The 16,870-nt window shown below is 42.3% G+C and overlaps 1 protein-coding gene across 30 annotated transcripts in view; it reads right to left on the reverse strand.

The window, feature by feature from the left end:
• The window catches only part of LTBP1 (latent transforming growth factor beta binding protein 1), a 187,045-nt gene extending 170,194 nt beyond the window's left edge, over positions 1-16,851 (reverse strand). For 13 of the 30 annotated variants that reach the window (XR_015283516.1, XR_015283514.1, XM_086878073.1 and 10 more), the window contains exons 1-3: positions 15,836-16,823; positions 15,380-15,450; positions 1,887-2,175 (exon numbers count right to left, since the gene is read on the reverse strand). Coding sequence is in view for 24 of the 30 variants with exons in the window: in XM_086878073.1 (XP_086734199.1) it covers positions 1,887-2,175; positions 15,380-15,450; positions 15,836-16,293 (818 nt within the window). In the remaining 6 variants the exon portion in view is untranslated. Of the gene's footprint in view, positions 1-1,886; positions 2,176-15,379; positions 15,451-15,835 lie in introns of all 30 variants that reach the window. The other 17 variants (XR_015283512.1, XR_015283511.1, XM_086878057.1 and 14 more) reach the window with 4 other exon arrangements.
• Positions 16,852-16,870: the final 19 nt, after the last annotated feature.

Raw genomic sequence — 16,870 nt, forward strand, 5'->3', positions numbered from 1 at the left:
GCCAAACAACTACCACAATGGCACAGAAAAATAAGTTTATCATCATTTTTTTACAAGAGGAACCCTTTATCCCTGGACATTATTCCAGGAATAATGGGAAGTAAGCCTTCTCTAGAAGCTGCCATAACTCTTCTGAGTACAGTTTTAGAGTGCTTAAAGGATGACAATTCTTTTTTTCAGGCAAGAACAAATTATATTTTCTTATCTTTCTTTCCCCTTCCCCCCCCACCCCCTTTTTTTTTAAAGTATATTTTACTACCCAATTTGGACAACCAGCCTTTATTGCAACAGAAAGAAAAATTCCTTGAGAATGCTTGTGTGCAAAGGGAAAGAAAAGTAAGTATACTCTACAGGAATCAATACTGATAAGACAGGAACTGTCTGGCCTTTTTGTACTGATTTGTTGCACTGCTCTTTATGGGGCCAAGCAGACACCAGGTGATGAGTCCAGCTGGTCTGGGAGGAAGGAACAGGAAAAAAGCCTGATGATTTTATTGGAAACTTCCCCTTCATATTATTCAGTCACATTAGTCACAATAACCCTTGCCTTACTGATAGGAATGAAACTGGACTCAGAGTACTAGGAAATACTAGAACTGGGTAACAATTTCTCTGTCTTTCAAGACTATGGATGTATTTGTTCCTAAAGCCCCCAGTGCTCTACTTTCTACCTTTCTCAAAAAACATATTGGCTCAGGGCTTAGAACTCCAAGGGAATTCAAGTAAGTTTCTCTTCCTATTATACAAGACATGAAGGAACCCAGTTTAGCTTGTGAATTCACAGTTAGTACAAAGAATTAGATGGGTTTAGGAGGAAAAAAACTCGATAAAGGGGTTATGAAACAACAAATAACATTGGGAACATCCAATGAACTCTGTTCTCAGATGTAGCTTTGGAAAGGAAGTGGCACTTTGTTGTCAAGAGCCTATGATGACTCAGGTGCAGAACTCTATAAACACACACCACCCTTCCACATTCATTTTTACAGTTTCAAGCACAGGAAAAAAAATTATTTCATAGTCCTGATTATCTTGCTGTGGAGACTAGAAGCAAGATGGACTAAACCTTCCTTAAAAGCAAAAGCAACACTTGTTACAGGACAGAAACTCTATCACTGACTTCACCTCAAAGTGGAAGGACAGGAGTAGCTGAAAACACCTAAAACTGCTCACATTCCACTTGACTGCCACCCTCCTGCGCACCTCCCTCCCCCCATATCAAATGGGGTCTTGAAAAAAATTAAGGTCTGATCCATCAAAAACAACAACACAATTAGAGAAATTTCAAACTCACATTAAGCAAATATTTAAAGCTCAGAGAAATAATATCAAAGGCTAAGTTATAAGCTACTAAAGAGCCAGAGGAAAAAAATCTCCAACAAGATAGGTGTTTCCTTGCTGCTTATGGCAGTCAGATACAATCCTGAACCTCAAACACAAGCAAGCAGAAGTATTCATTGTAGCACAGCCACACATGCATATATTCAAAGAGAAAACATAATGCAAATAACAAGAAACCAGAACAGAAGCACTGAATCTTACTCTCCTCAGTTACACAAGGTGTCAGAATTCCCTGTCAGACTTTGTTCTAGGATAAACTCAAAAGGTCACCAGTGTAAATTAATTCCTCCAAAATCAGTACAGCAGTGTCATTCTAAGGAGAACAGAGGCTGACTGATATAATGGGATATTCTGTTCAGGTAAGGAAATCCAGCTCAAAATTAATAGAAGTCTGAACATCCACTGAAATCTTACAGTTAAAACACGAAGCTGTTTTAAAAACTGTGAGACAGTTTCCAAACAGGATTTTTTGAAAACACTTGCAAGGAACAACATTTTATAAATCTGACATACTGGACTTCTTTGAAAGCAAAGAAAACACTTACTGTGGTTGCATCTGCTGAGTCAACCCAACAGGAGGCTTCTGCTTGATTGTGAATGCCATCTGAGCCACAGGGCCAACCTTTGGTGGGACCTGTGCCTTCTGAGAGAAGGTCTGCTGGGCAGCCTGCTGGGGTATGGGCCACGGGGGAACAACGGCGCTCCGGCCTCCAGTGGAAGGCGTGTCTTGCACGACTGTATCCTCACAGGAATTACCTTTTGTTCCTGGTTTACACACACAAAGCTGAGGTCGAAGGCACATCCCTCCATTTTGGCACGGTGGTGCACAGTTAGCTAAGAAAAGACATTTTAAAAAGTACCTGTGAAACAAAGCTTGAAGGAAAATGCAAACCCCCCCCACCACAATAAAAAACAGCATTAATTGTTGGCATTAACTGGAGTATGAGAGAGCAACATCGCTAAGCTCCACAAAAGATAATATTCAAGCTGGCGTAGCTTTTACTGATTTCTTGTACAGCACTTGAATAATTTCGAAAAGTAAAATGCTGGATCCCAAAAATAGGAAATGCACTAGTTAAATTGAGAAACATAGCATTATTTCCAGTCTTCCTCCTTTCTGCTCAGCGTCCCTTCTCCTCATACTTTAAAAACCCAAACTGCATCTGATGAAACAATATTACACAAATATAGAATTTTTCTACTGATCCAGGCTGGGATTCATTTTACTACTATTTTAAAATCCGATGCTGCATAGGTACCTAGAATGAATCCCTACAGCCACATTATAGACGACCAAAATGATGCAGAGAAGCGTGAAAGCAATTCAAGCCTTCCCCCTCTAAAACTCAAATGATGCTCCCTGCAGTACCCCACTGTAATAACACAAGAGGCCTGAACTGCTGCTACAAAGGCATTGCTACACCTAGGAAGAAACAGACAAGGGCTTGTGATTGTCCCAGACCAGCCTCTATAGATTCTTTGTACCAGCAGTGAAAAGGGAGCAGATTCTTTAAAATACAATTAACCTTCAGAGAGGATTAATTACACTGCTTTGCACTGCTCTATCTCATGACTACAAAGGGAGTCTGAATAACCAGCCTATACTCAACAACCAGCTTGCAGACCTAGCGAATGCAGTATCAATTTCTCTCTGAATGAACAAGAAACTTGGAGGACCCATCAAAAAATCCCATCAAAAATATGGAGGGAGGAAAACAAGCAAAAAGTGATTGCTGATTATATATATACGTAATACTGCAAACGTCTACCTTGAGGATTTATTTTGGATGCCAGAATTTGCATCACAAAGATGGCAAAACAAATTATTTTTCTTATCTAAAGGACACAATTTAAGATTAAAAGATTACAAAGAACATAATTTCATTAGTCACATTAAGATGGCAAACAATGAAGCATGTGTAAGGAAAAAACACGACTGAGCTACTTAGTTCCTACAAACTGAGCCCATTCTTAAAATGCCTTAAGATTCTTAAAAGTAATCTTCAGAATCTTAATTCTTAATTAATATTCTTAATCTTAATAATAATGATTAATAATCTTAAGATTCTTAAAATTCTTTTAAAAAAGACAAGTCCCATTTTTACATTAAGAAAGCATTAATGTATTTCTGGAGATTTATGGACAATATGCCTATATTAACCCCTAAGTTTCTCAATAAATTATTTGAAAACAAATGACTTAACACAGAAATAAGCTAACAAGACCACACCAAAAGTCAGTATGACAAAATAGCCATTCTGCTAGGACCAATCCTTGCATATCTCCTCTCAAAAGTGAAGTAACAATGTATATATACACAAAAGACAGCCCTGATAAAACTGCAACTTTTTCCTCTAGTTAAGAACCAAAGCTGTGCATCAGAAGCCTATAACAACTTGAATTTCTACTTATTAAAGTGAAAGGCGCAGCGAATCTAGAACTGGTAAGCTAAAAACAGAACCTGTTTTGAAATTACCTCACCTCTTTTTGCCCACATAGACTTGAACATTCTTACTTCACTGACAGCAATGTAAACCCTGAAAGTTATTACACGTACATAAAGCAAATGCTCTGCAGGACAAACTGCATTACTCTAACTGGCCTTTAACAAAAGAAGCATCAGAAGATCAGAAACTATGTTATAAAAGACCAGAGACAACAGGTTGAAAACCCCATCCATTAGATCTTCACAGCAATGAAGCTTTTGACTGAAATCCTTCATAAATGTTGCATAATAGAAGAACAGAATAGAAAACTGGATAAAAGATCACGTTTTTAGGAAAGAATTAAAATGAACACTTTAATTGACATAATACAGCAGTTTAGTTTCTACAATGTCGAAGACAGCTGTAGTGTGCCAAATGAATGACCTAATTATTTTGTTTGAAGACAACAATAATGGCCCATAAAACTGAAAACACCAGTATTTTCCATAAAGCTAAGCTTCCAAAAACTGAAGCATGGAAGTATCAAGTTGAAAACTGAAAAGCAGGCCAATATACTGCTGTTAAAGGCAATTGGCTTCATCCTATTCAGTTCAAGGAGGTCATGACTGGAAATTTAAAATGGCAAAGATTCAAATAATGAGACTAAGCTTAAAGATCCACTTAGTCCAGTGCTCTGCCTCCATTACTAAGGTGGATGCTTAAGGACAGGGTGAAACACAATAAAAGTTTATACCACTACAGCTTTTCAGAATTAGAGGCTCAGCAACTTCCTGAGCAAGAGGGCTGGTTTTGTGTTTAATAAGTCCCAGTGGACTTTTCTGTCAGAGGTTGACTGATCTGTCTTTGAGCCACTTTGCTGCAACATCCAAAACTTGCTGTGACACGGAAGTTGGCCACATTGAAATGCCAGGTTCTAGACAACATAACCAATCTTCCCTCACTTTCCAGAAGTATGATTTGTGGTGAGGCTGACCTTGGCTGGATGCCACATGCCCACTAAGCTGCTCTATCAGTCCCCAGCTAGAGGGGAAAGGAATTAAGATCAAAAACAACTCATAGGTTGAGCTAAGGCAGTTTACTAAAGCAAAAGTTTGTGTGCACACAAGTAAAAAGAAAGCAGGCATATTCTTTACTTCACATCAGCAAGTGATGTTCAGCCATTTCCCAGGAAGCAGGGCTTCAGCATGCACAGGGATTGCACCAGAAGGCAAGTCTCATAAATAACAAACAGCCTCTGTTTCTTCACCTTCTCATAGCTTTTCTACCTGAAAAGCTGCTGTCATATAGTATGGAATATCCCTTTGGTCAGTTTGGGTCAGCTGTCTCAGCGGTGTCCCCTCCCTGGATCTTGCCCACCCCCAGCCTTCAGCCCCATGATGGGGGGAAGGGAATGTTGAGACATAGCAGGTGCTGTGCCAGTGCTGCTCAGCAGGAGCCAAAACCCTGGAGTGTTACAACACCTTTCTAGGTACCAATGCAAAGCACAGCTCCAGCTCGGCCAGACCCAACGCACTGGGGAGGGAACAAGGACTCTTTTGGGTTGGTTTGTGTTTTAAGACCATGCAACCCATATATACTAAAAATAAAGTCACACTGACACACTTCCTTTGGAAGTTCTTAAGTCACAAAATGTCCAAAACTGTATCCCAAAATGTTCACCCTTTTTATACATCTTTCCCTAATCAACTACTGCTCACCACTCACTCACTCAGACTACTGTGGGGTTTGACAAATGAAAATCAGGTGTGGCATGGCTGTATTTGTGACATTCTTTCAGAAAAGCAAGGCTAAATAACATTACTGTTAGGTTTAAACACAAACCTTCCAAAACATCGTATGTTGGTTTGGGACTGATGTATACATACACACTTTTCAGTCCATGTGTTCATGTCATTACAGTTAAAGTGTATATAAATATTTGCAGAAGTAAGACCTAAAATAAAAGGTTTATAATGGTTTCAAAACACAAATATTTTAAAACTTCTACATATACAGAATGTAATTTGTTTTAATAGATTCTAAGTTAAGCAGAATTTATTATCTGGAATCAGTAAGCATAAAACATTGTCATGTATGGAAAGAGTTAGAAGGATAGAAAATTCCCATTTGTATTTTGATTCATTTGAAGGGACAAGTATAACTGAGTCTACTTCTCCTAAAAATGTTTGTACTAAAGTAATATTAAACTAAGACTAATTTTTGGATTAAGATCAGTACAATATCTTTCCTACGCTAATCACTTATTTTAACTTCCTCAAAAGTAACAACACACTCAAGTTTATTTCCCTGTGGAGAACAGAAATCCAGAAAAAATTATTTTTCAGTGAGAAACTCACAATAAGCAAATTTAAATGTCCCAAAAGTTTCCTACACCGAAGTTTCTAGCTTTTTAGCCTCAGCTTCACCTTTAAGTATTTCTTTTAACAAGCAACTGCCGTTGGTTTGTACTTAAATGTCCACAAACATTTTTCAATGTCATTCCTGAATTTCTAATACTTCAACACAATTACACTACAACAGCGTTTTGAATCTTAATGCTATTTCTAATGCACCCATCCACCAGATTTCTTTTTCCACATGCAATTTACTTTTTTTTTTCTTCTCTTGAGTACACAGAACAGTCCAGCACCAGTTTAAAAAGAATGCACCAACTTCCAACAAATTCCATCACAGTGGATGTTGGCACAGTATATATCAACTTTCCCCATAGAAGTGTGTAAATCCTGGGAGGCACAATACATGCCAGAGGGCAAATAATAGAAAATACAGCAACTGGAAAGAGGATTTTATGTATAGAGCTGTTTCAGATTCCAGCACAAAATGGTTGGGAAATGATGCATGCATCATGTTTACAGAAAGGGGGAAAAACCAACACTATGACATGATAGTCTGTGCTGAGTTTTCAAGTTTCTTTACGTGCAACATAGGAATGCTGTTAAAGGCATAACAAATACTGCCTTATTTCATGAATGCAAGATTTTTATTCCTCAAGCACACAAGGAAATCAAACCAAAGCTCATCTTGGTTGAGTGCACATCCTAAACAAAAAGCTGTGATACAAAGGCACCTTTAACTCCTGCTGGGTTGAAAGACAGAGTGATGATCCCCCACCGATTCCAGAAGAAAAGCAGTGAAGTGCTTTCCTTGGAAGGCAACAAGCTGTGGGTTCTGAAAGGAAAGAGGCATTTCCAGTTTCCCTCAGAAAAATCTGAATATGGTGCTGACATCCTGAAGAAGAGCAGTGTTTTTTAGACTCTCCTGTTCTCCAAACTACCCTACTGCTTCACACACCACTTAATTTTTCGCTTTTATTCTGAATACCCTTCTAACTATTAGGTCATTGCCAGGACTGAGGATGCAACTGGAGTCTAGAAATCCAAAAGCTCACTGAAGCTAATGCTTTTCTGGGGAGCTAGTTCTCTGAGTATCTCACACAAAAAAGATTTCAGAAATTGAAAAATTTGCCAGAAATAGATCAAATAACTCTAAACATTCATTGAGAATGGAGGAGAGAGGAATTTGCAACCAAAGGTGATACAACCTTATTGTAAGACCATTTTATTTTAAAAAAAAAGTTGAAATTACTTTTACATAATCCTAAGAAATTACATTAACTGCAGAAAACCCGACCTCTACACTACTAATGGAGGTAGTATTACAACCATCTGTGTCTTTCTACAGAGGAACTTGTTTTTATCGCAACTATATGGTCTTAAGGAATTCTTTCCCTAAATATACTTCAAATGAATGCATGTGTTGGAATTCTTTGCTGTCCACTTCAAACCATCAGATTCATTCCCACACTGGCATGTAAACATGACCTCCAGGAAGGGAGGGAAACAAAAAACAATGCTTTTAGCATACATATTTATTTTAAAACTAACACACAAAAAACCAGTTTCTCTCAACCTAATGGCAACATAATATACTTAATTAATATTATGTTCCATGTATCTCCATAGTATAATCTCTAAATGCCAAGACTTATCAGAATTGAATAGCAAATGTACTCAAATACTTCAAAAGCTTAACTTCAGCGAAAGGATGCATTATTCTATCAGCAACAAGAATATAGCACACAGTTTGATAACTTGGCATTCTCATTCATGTTGTGTTTACTGGAATTTATATAATATAAATAGTTAAGACAGTACAATCTGAGAGGCATTTTAAAGCATTTAATTATAGGAGATCATAACTATGCATATTCTGACTATACAAACATTACATATGCTACAAATCCCTTTATCAATCCAGTGTCTACAAATAAAAATAGCTCACTACAGAATGGACTAAGCCAAGGAAACCAGCAGATTCACATGCTACACACTGTTTTTGCTGCTTGAGTGGTTAACACTCCAGTATGCAGTACTTTTAATTCTCTTAACATTCCTCAGTACAGTCCTTTCTCATTTTGTTACAAAATACTTCATAATCAATAGGCAGGAAGCTGAACAAACCAAGACAAGCTCAGTAAAAAGGCAACTGGAAATATTTAACTGGACACAGGATTCAGACAACTGAAATGTTACAAAAAAGAGAAAGACTAGAGAAAAAACTATTAATCACAACAGAGCAAGCGAAACAGTAAGTTCAATGAAGTTTTTCGTAAATTCAACTAACTCTTATCAATAAGAGTTCAAATTCAGTTGAGCTTCTCTGAAATTCCAGGCCTAAACTGACAACTAGAGATAAAAACCTGAACTCAATTATAAAAAAAACAAACCTTGACATAGGACACAAAACAATTTCCCATGTGCAGGGACTACTATCTGCACTTCACAAAAAAAAACGGATATACCCAAGCAGACCTATTTTTAGCTCTGTATTTAAATTAATATCTTGCCTTACTAACACGTAAGTAAGAAGAAATGCTGAAGATCTGCTTTCTTTCTGTAATCAATGTGCAGGATCTATTTTCTAGGAATAAATGGGGCTACACAAGTACTGCTGCTTTTAAAGGCCGAACAAAAAGCCAACTAAAGAAAGACACCTTAAACCCATCATCACTCTTAACAACTAACATATCATTTACAGAACATGGACTGACTTGAAGACCTGAACCATCAATAATCTGTTAACTCCAGAGTCTGAACAAGGACACAGTTTGGGAAGGTGTGTGCCCTCCACAAATCCTGAAGCTCCCAGGCAATCCAAGCTTGCTCTAAGGCAGCATCATTTGGCACAAGCAGCCCTTTGTGGTGAAGGCTGCACTCTTCTCAAGGCCTCACAGAGAGCAGAACCCCACCCCTCACTACAGTCCTGCTTTTCCCAAGGCTGGGAGGCTCACTGATCTCACACACAAAGCCACTTTGCAGGACAGGAAGGAGAGGGGAGCATGCCCCCTTCCCTCTCACAGCTCTTCCCTTCTCGTGCTCGGGAAGACTGGCCATAAGAAGAGAGGTGTAAGACTAGTACGGTGAGTATCGAATCATCACTTCTCTGTCAATAGATCACTTTGTTCCTACACACATGCAGAACCAGGCAGTGCACAACTGATGGACAAACCACAGCTTTCCCTGGCAGCTTTCTACTCCACTTCCAAGTTACACACTGAAAATAAACAGCCAACAAACTGAAAGGGAGGGGAAAAAAATATAAAAACAAAACATCTCAATTTTCTGTGTTCCTTCTGATTCTCTATTAAGAAGGGAAGTGTTCAGGACTTTTCATCTACTGTACATTTACCTTAACTGTACTCCAGGTCCTGCTTCTTTTGTTAACACTAACTGCTGCAATGAGCTGAACAAGTTCACTATCAATCTGTCATCCGCTCCAGTGTAAGAGCACAACATCTTGACAAGTTTCTTTTAAGGTTCCCTTTTCCTTTTTCTTGTTCTGTCTTAACTCTATACACACTTGTAGTATTTGTATGAAACAGACTATGTACCATTATAAGCTTGTTTCCAGTAAAGTCCCCAGTGCCTCACAAAGAGAAGGCTGGGTAGGTTTCACTTCATACTAATTGTGGACTTAAGTTTCCTCACCAAAATGAGGGAATGGCACGTGGCATGGTCCTGTGTAGAGGAGGCAGCAGCTAACAGCTCCCCCATCTTCTCCCAGCTCTTTTACAGCCTGGTCTCACAGGAGGGAGAGGTTGGCTGCCAACCATGGCCAGGAGACAGACACTGCGCTCAAAAGTCTGCGTTACTGCTGATTCACATCAGTCCCTCCTGAAGCTGTCATACCAATTACACTTACAGAGGTTTGGTTTGTGTTGTGGGACCATTTTTAGGTGTGTGCACTCTATTCAAGATGCAAAGGAAAAAAATATGTCTAAATAATAAAAAGCTAAACTCAAAACTTGAGCACTCCAAGAACACACCTAATGTATTTCACGTTTGTGTTCATTCCACAAGACCAGGCTACACCTTGTCCAAAATAAAACAGTAAGCCCTGAAACACACATGCCCTGGGCCTCAGGACATCAAACCAAAGGGTTTTATCTATAGATCAGCTCCATGCTGCTTGCTAATGTAGACACAGACTACAAGAATTTGGACCCCGTCATTCTACCCCCTTCCAAGGGCAGTAAGTGAAAAATAGAGTAGAATTACCACCAAGGCCTACCAAGCTTCTCAAGATTTCAGTTTTTGAATTCTGAATTGTTTAAAAACCATATCAAAGGATATATCAAAAAGAGCTAATGTATAGGTCAGTCACATGGGATCAAAGTAGTTTGTCTCTTTAAATCTCAGACATTAAATTTTGATTTAGACATAATTTGAAGGAGATTAATACTGCTTTTACTAAGATGATGGTCTTAGGCTTTTGTATACACAATGTAAATAAACAGAACTTGGTAAAACTCAAAGCCACAAAACTGATTAAGCACAAGCCTCAGGAACCAGTTGTGACCAGAAAACCTCCAAGAAGCACAGCTGCAAACATTTGAAGTACTTGGTTCCAATGATGAAAACAGCTCTCCTGGATATCACTTTCTAAGAGCTGAAGACAGAAAAAGAGTAGATTCTGAGCAGTCCATACTAAAACATTTAGTGATACGGAGTTATATGTCTAAACTGGAGGACTCATGTATGTTTCTAAGTTTCCGGGTCTGGATCCCACCCCTATTCCAGAACAAGACCAAGTATGGAACCTTTCCCTCACCTTCCCCAAGAAATTCAGAAGCACAAGGCAGAAGCAACTTAGGGCACACTCCATCCAGGTGATCTGGAACCACTGGTCACTCTGTCAAGTGCCCATGTCCTAAAGGAGACACACAGCTACAGCACTGCTCACTCAGCCACAGCAAGAAGTACAGCTCTGGAAATTTAGGGAGGAGATGGCTCAAATTGAACAGCAGTACACAAGCAGAGACCAAGCAGATTCAGAAACTGAATGAAGGGGACCCTTCCTCAGGGCAAGTAATCTCACAACTTTCTAGACTCCTGTCTCTACAGCAGCAATTATCCACTGCTGTGTATTTTCTTAATCTGAAAAATAAATTAAACCTCTGTAATGTCCTTATTTAACATTGAGTCAGGGAATCTTTTTTTAAAGGAGAATTAGCAAGATAATCTTTTAATATAAAGAAAAAGCCAGCAGACTGCTTTCTTATTTTCTGATGACCTTCCCAAAGTGCCCAAGCACGTGACAGACAGCTCATTATCAAACTCAGAAATCAGTCCAGTTCCAACACCAAAGTACTAGCCCTATGCATGGAATACATGCGTACACACACACAACACCTTCAGCTAAGAAAGGCTTAAGACCCTTTTAATCTTAATTGACAATGATGACATACCTGGCTTATGGGTTCTACATAGATAGCAATTTTTCTCCCTGTAGGAAATTTACTCTGTGTTCCTGCAAAATCTACTTTCCTCACTTCTTTGCCTTGTGAGCCTTTTTTACACCTTTGCAGTAAGGAACTTATGCCATTAAGAACTGTTAGCTCTCTGCTTCCCATTTTTTTAACCATCCAGTTTACATTGAGAACACTCACAAACAACTACTATTAATACTCCAGACAAAACACATTATACATTTTACAAGGGGTTTACTACTATAACAAGGTGTCTCTTGTCATTTCTCTTTTTAAGATAACAGATCCTACATACAATAGGTAATTTTCTCTTACATTCCCAACGTGAAAAACAGCTCCTTGTACCATTAAGCAACACCATTACAAACAGAAGAGCATATTTTGTCAAAGTAGTTTACAGAAGTAGTAGTAATTTTGCAGAAATTTAGTAGTAGTAGGTAACAAAGTAGGAGACAACAGATTTCAACAGGATAAACACACAGTTGGATGGTGGGAACTCCTGACTTCCAGCACAGGCCTTCCTGACAGTTGTTACAACTTGTCCACATTTAACCTGTGGTTTAATTTCCATAAATGAAATAATAAAATCCCCACACTCTAAGCTTTACTTGCCTTACAGACGTGTTACAGAGCTAATTAATGTTTCTATAAAGCTCTGTTATACAACAAGTACTAACAAAACATGGTGTCTCCAGTCTCAGTGGTATCTCATTACTGCACTTGCACAGATCATAACCTATGATAACTATGACTGGAAGACAATCCTTGTCCTAAACCCTTTCACATGCTTCTAACTCTGCAAAGTGTTTACTGTTGTGGTTCAGTTTTTTCCACCTTTGTCTTTACCCAAAGGTGGATGTTCTGAAAGCTTCAAAAAGTTTGGTTTTGATTGTTAGGGATCATATGCCCAGCATAAAGCAATTCTGAACACTTTTAACACTGAGTGTTATCATTTCGGCTTTTTAATTAGAATGATGCAGCTCTTCATAATTTAAGTCACTGAGTCTGAAAAAAGTTCTTAAAACTTTACAATGTAAAACTGAAATATGAGGGACAGAGAGGGGAAAACCTTACATGTCTAAATTGGAAATGGTAGGCACTCTCATACAGTTTACAGACAGAAGCTCACCTTCTGAGGACTACCAGGCTTCCAAGAGAACATGAACAAATGCCAACACAAAAGGCAGCTCACCATCAGACTAAAATTTAGATAAAAAGACTTGCAAAGTTCCCTTGCCTCCTCCATACAGATGGTGCCCTCTGACCCGCACAGAAACATTTCAAATGCCCCCTGTTGCTGCCACTGAGGGAACAGTGATGTGGAGAGAAGTCACCCAAGGGAATGGCAGGCACATGCGTGAGAAAGCAGGGCCAGCAAACAACACCAAGCAAAGCAAAGGGAAGGGATGGCAGCCTGGCTGCAAGACCAGACTTCTGCCCTTCACCCCCTCTCTTTCTGAGGGTTCCAGGCAGCCTTATTCACACAGGTGCAGCAGAGCAGAAACACATGCTGCTTGTTCCAGCGTGGGATTACACCTGAGCTAATAAACCTCGCTGATCAGAGCTGGCTCTCAGCACTCTGGTTCTGGAAGCACGACACAGATAAATGGAAGTTGGCTCTGGAAAGAGCCAGCATGGGTCTGGGGTTTATTAACTCAGGCTTTGCACCATGCAAAAGAATAAAATCTGGCCCTAGAGACTAAATAGCTTATTAAAGTGATACTGAGCCTAAACTAACAAACCCTGACAGAATCAAACTGATTTTGCATCAAATCAGCTCAGGTGTGCCAGCATCTGTGGCAAAGTTAATCTACTGCTGCAATAAGCCACTCAAAGCCAACAGAGCCTGCTACCTCAACTGTAAAAACTTACTCAATTTTACAGGAAACAAAAGGGTTAACTGTTGTTCAGCTATAGATTTTCTTTTCTTCTGAAAGGAGCATCAGGCGCTTCCAGAAAAGGTGGTATCTGGCTTTTACGACTGTGAGACTAATCTTCCATAGCTGAATCAAGTCAATGCTGTATCTCATGGTTTGCCTAAGTTACAAAACAGACAACTTCAGTACATTCAGTGCTTCCCTTGGCCTGCCAAGAGAGGGGTGAAACTGAGAAAATCCAAGCCAAGTGTATGATACCACTGCTAGGAGGAATTAGAGTAGCATCAGAGCAGGGAATAAAAATATTTAATGCTAAGGAGAGCCTGATATCAGAGGCACAAAATGAGAAAATCCCCCCACCTTTCTTTTTTTTTAATACTGTTTCTACTACTCCATTCCTCCAGTAACTGTATGAGCTAACCAAGCAATTAATGGATTTAAATTAAATTCTATAAAGCTGTCCCATAAAAATCAAGTTGTCTTAGTCCTTATTGAAGATTCTAAAAATAAAAGAGAACCAAAAAGAAAAGTTGAATGATAATCAGAGAAGTAAAAAAGACAAAACATAAAGGGCAAAAAGCTAAGAAAATGACTTAACATACAAACAAAAAAGTTGCCTGGAAATGAAAGTTACTAGAAGACAGAGAAAAAGCCATTAAAAAAAACCAAACAAATCCAAACAATGTTTGGGTTTTGTTCAAAATAGCAAAAATAAAATTGGTTGACAATAGCACAGTTAAAATACGTTTTTCACTCTATGTCCTGACATTACTGAGAATTTTTTTCATTTTGATTAGTCTTTAAGCTAAGGTAGGTATTTATTAAGCTCTGCAGTTAGCCTCCAAATACCACCGTAAACTGAAGGAAAACATTCTAGTGCTTATAAGGTGTTGAGTAAAATGTGTCTAACCTAACACAGCAGCACGCGTTTAAAAATGTTCATTTAGAAGAATATCTTAAATACATGCCTAAATTAGTAGGGAAATGGTGAAGTTTTGTCTTTAACTACTGTCATAAAGTCTTTGCTTCTTAGCAACAGGTCCATGCAGATCAAGGGTACTTGACCTTAGTCAGGATTACAAAAGTGATTGCTCCCTGTTGTGAAAAATCCCACACAGGGACAAAAGCCACTGGAAAAACAAAAATCTTGAAAGCATTGTTTACTCCAATTCTCTCAGGGACTGTAGTCTGTCCTGCTGAACTACAGCAATATCCCCAGATATACCCAATTTCACTGATACTTACAGGAGTTTCCTGAAGACATATGTCATTCCAGTCTGTCCTAACCTCATAACATCACTCCAGTTTAGCCATTTGAATCTTGCCTGAAGTAGCAGAAATTCTTCCACCTTCCCATTAGAAAGAACAACTGGAGCACAGCAGGATTGACTCAATCTTTTATGCACATATCTTGTGTTTCTAGTTACCCCAGTAAAGGTACATCACCCTACAGGACCTTCCCCAAACCCACTTCTTTCATTTTGTTCAGTGCTTCAAAAATTCCATGCGGTAAGCACAGGATCATTCATGTGGGCTGCTGGTGAAGGGACAGTGTGGGTAGATGGTGATTCCTCGCTCCCCGGTAGATTCTTTACCCTGTTATGCCCCCCATTCTAAGAACTCCTACAAACCAAGAACTGATGGGGAGGGGATGTTCACACATACAAAGCCTCCACAAAGCTCTCTCCAAAAATGTCGCTCCTCGTACTAAGAATAAACGCAAGAGACACTCACTATTCATCCCTTAGCAGAAGCGAAGGTTAGGAAGGAGAGATTTAAGGATGGAAAATGTGCTACATCTGTCCTGCGGGCTCAGCAGCTCAGCCGGCACCTCTCTGCCCGCAGACGCTCCCAGCGTCCAGAGCCTCGCCAGGTGCCGGCGTGATCCCTCCGGGTCCCCCCACAGCTCCTACCACACGCCCCTCCCCGACCGCACGGCTACTCACGTTTGATGCACCGCTGGGAGCCCGTGGCCTTGCTCCAGCCGTGGCAGCACTGTCCCCCGCACACATTGACCCTGCGGGAACAGCAAACAAGGACCAGTGTCCGGCGGGGCGCCCCCGCTGCCCATCCCGAGCCGGGCCGCGGGGCGGGCGCTGGGCCGGCGAGACAAAAGGCGGGAAGAATTAAAAACCTCCCGATTAAACTCGACGCCTCCAGCCGGGCGCGGGGCCCGCCGCGGACTCCCGGGATGGGAGGGGGGAGCTGGCCCCGCGTCCCGCCTCGTGTGCCGCGGGTGTTCGGCGGGCACCGGGGCCGGGCAGGCAACGCCGCGGTGCCCCCGCAGCCCGGGACAGCCCCCCCGCCCTCTACCCCCTCCCGAGGGGGCGACGGAGCCGCTGGCGGTGTTCGGGAGCTGCGGTGGCGGGGCGGGGGACGTGCGGGACGGGAGGGCGCCTTACCCCGGCAGCGGCGGCAGCTGCTGCTGCTTCTGGCGGAGGGGCAGGGCGGCGCTGCTGTTGCCGTGGGGGCCCGGCGGCGCCTTCAGCCGCGGGCTGAAGCGGGCCGGCTTGGCGAAGGAGGAGGCGTGAGCGGCGGAGTTGGGGTGGACCTGGCCGGCGGGGCCCAAGCGGAGCTGGACGGCGGCGCTGCCCGGCTTGCTCATCCGCCGGGTCCGCTCCAGGGGGCCGCCGCCGTAGCGCGTGTTCAGCTGCACATTGAAGGTGCGCTGCTGCTGCTGCTGCTGCTGCTCCCCCCCGAGGAGGGTCGGGCGCTGCTGCCGGCTGCCAGAGGAGGCCCCCCGGCCGGGCTGCAGGACGTACGTGATCCTCCTTAGCCTGCCCTTTTCGGAGGCTGCGAGCCCTGGCGACAAAAGTGCACAGGCAGCGAGGAGGAGAAAGCCCCATCTGATCCGACCCATTTCCACAGCGGGAGCCCCTGCAGCCGGCGAAGTTGGCGGAGCCGTGGTGCGAGGGTTTCCCCTCCGCCAAAGCTGGCGTGAGTGTGCGACCTGCGCCCGGGGCGCGGATCCCTCCTCCGCTCGGTGCCCCCCAACCTGCTCCGGGCGGGGCGGGGGGAGAAGGAAAAAAGCCTCAGGATCCTCCCGCCCGCCCCCCAAACTGCTAGGAAAGTTCAGCAAACACTTCGCCCCGTGGAGCAGGAAAACATCGTTGGAAGAAAGGAAGCGGCGGGTGCGAGCCGAGCTGCGAGCCGGAGCGGGAAGGGAGGAGGAGCAGCAAGGGGAAGGGTGTTTGCTGGAGGGGGGGGGGGTGGTCGCAATGGAGAGCGGACGTCTCGGTTGCCGGAGCTGCCAGGGGGCTGCGTGCGTGTGTAAGAAGCGGCCCGCGAGCCGGGGCGGGCCGTGCCGAAGCCCCTCTTTAAGAGTTTCTCGGCGGGCCGGCGGCTGCGGGGGGCGGGGGCGGGCGGAGGGTGCCCCGGTGCCGGCCCCGCGCAGCCAATCGGGGGCCGCCGTGACGTCACGGGCGCGGGGGGGGCCC

Source organism: Cyanistes caeruleus, chromosome 2 (assembly GCF_971803275.1).
Source record: "Cyanistes caeruleus chromosome 2, bCyaCae1.hap1.1, whole genome shotgun sequence".
Lineage (NCBI taxonomy): Eukaryota > Metazoa > Chordata > Aves > Passeriformes > Paridae > Cyanistes > Cyanistes caeruleus.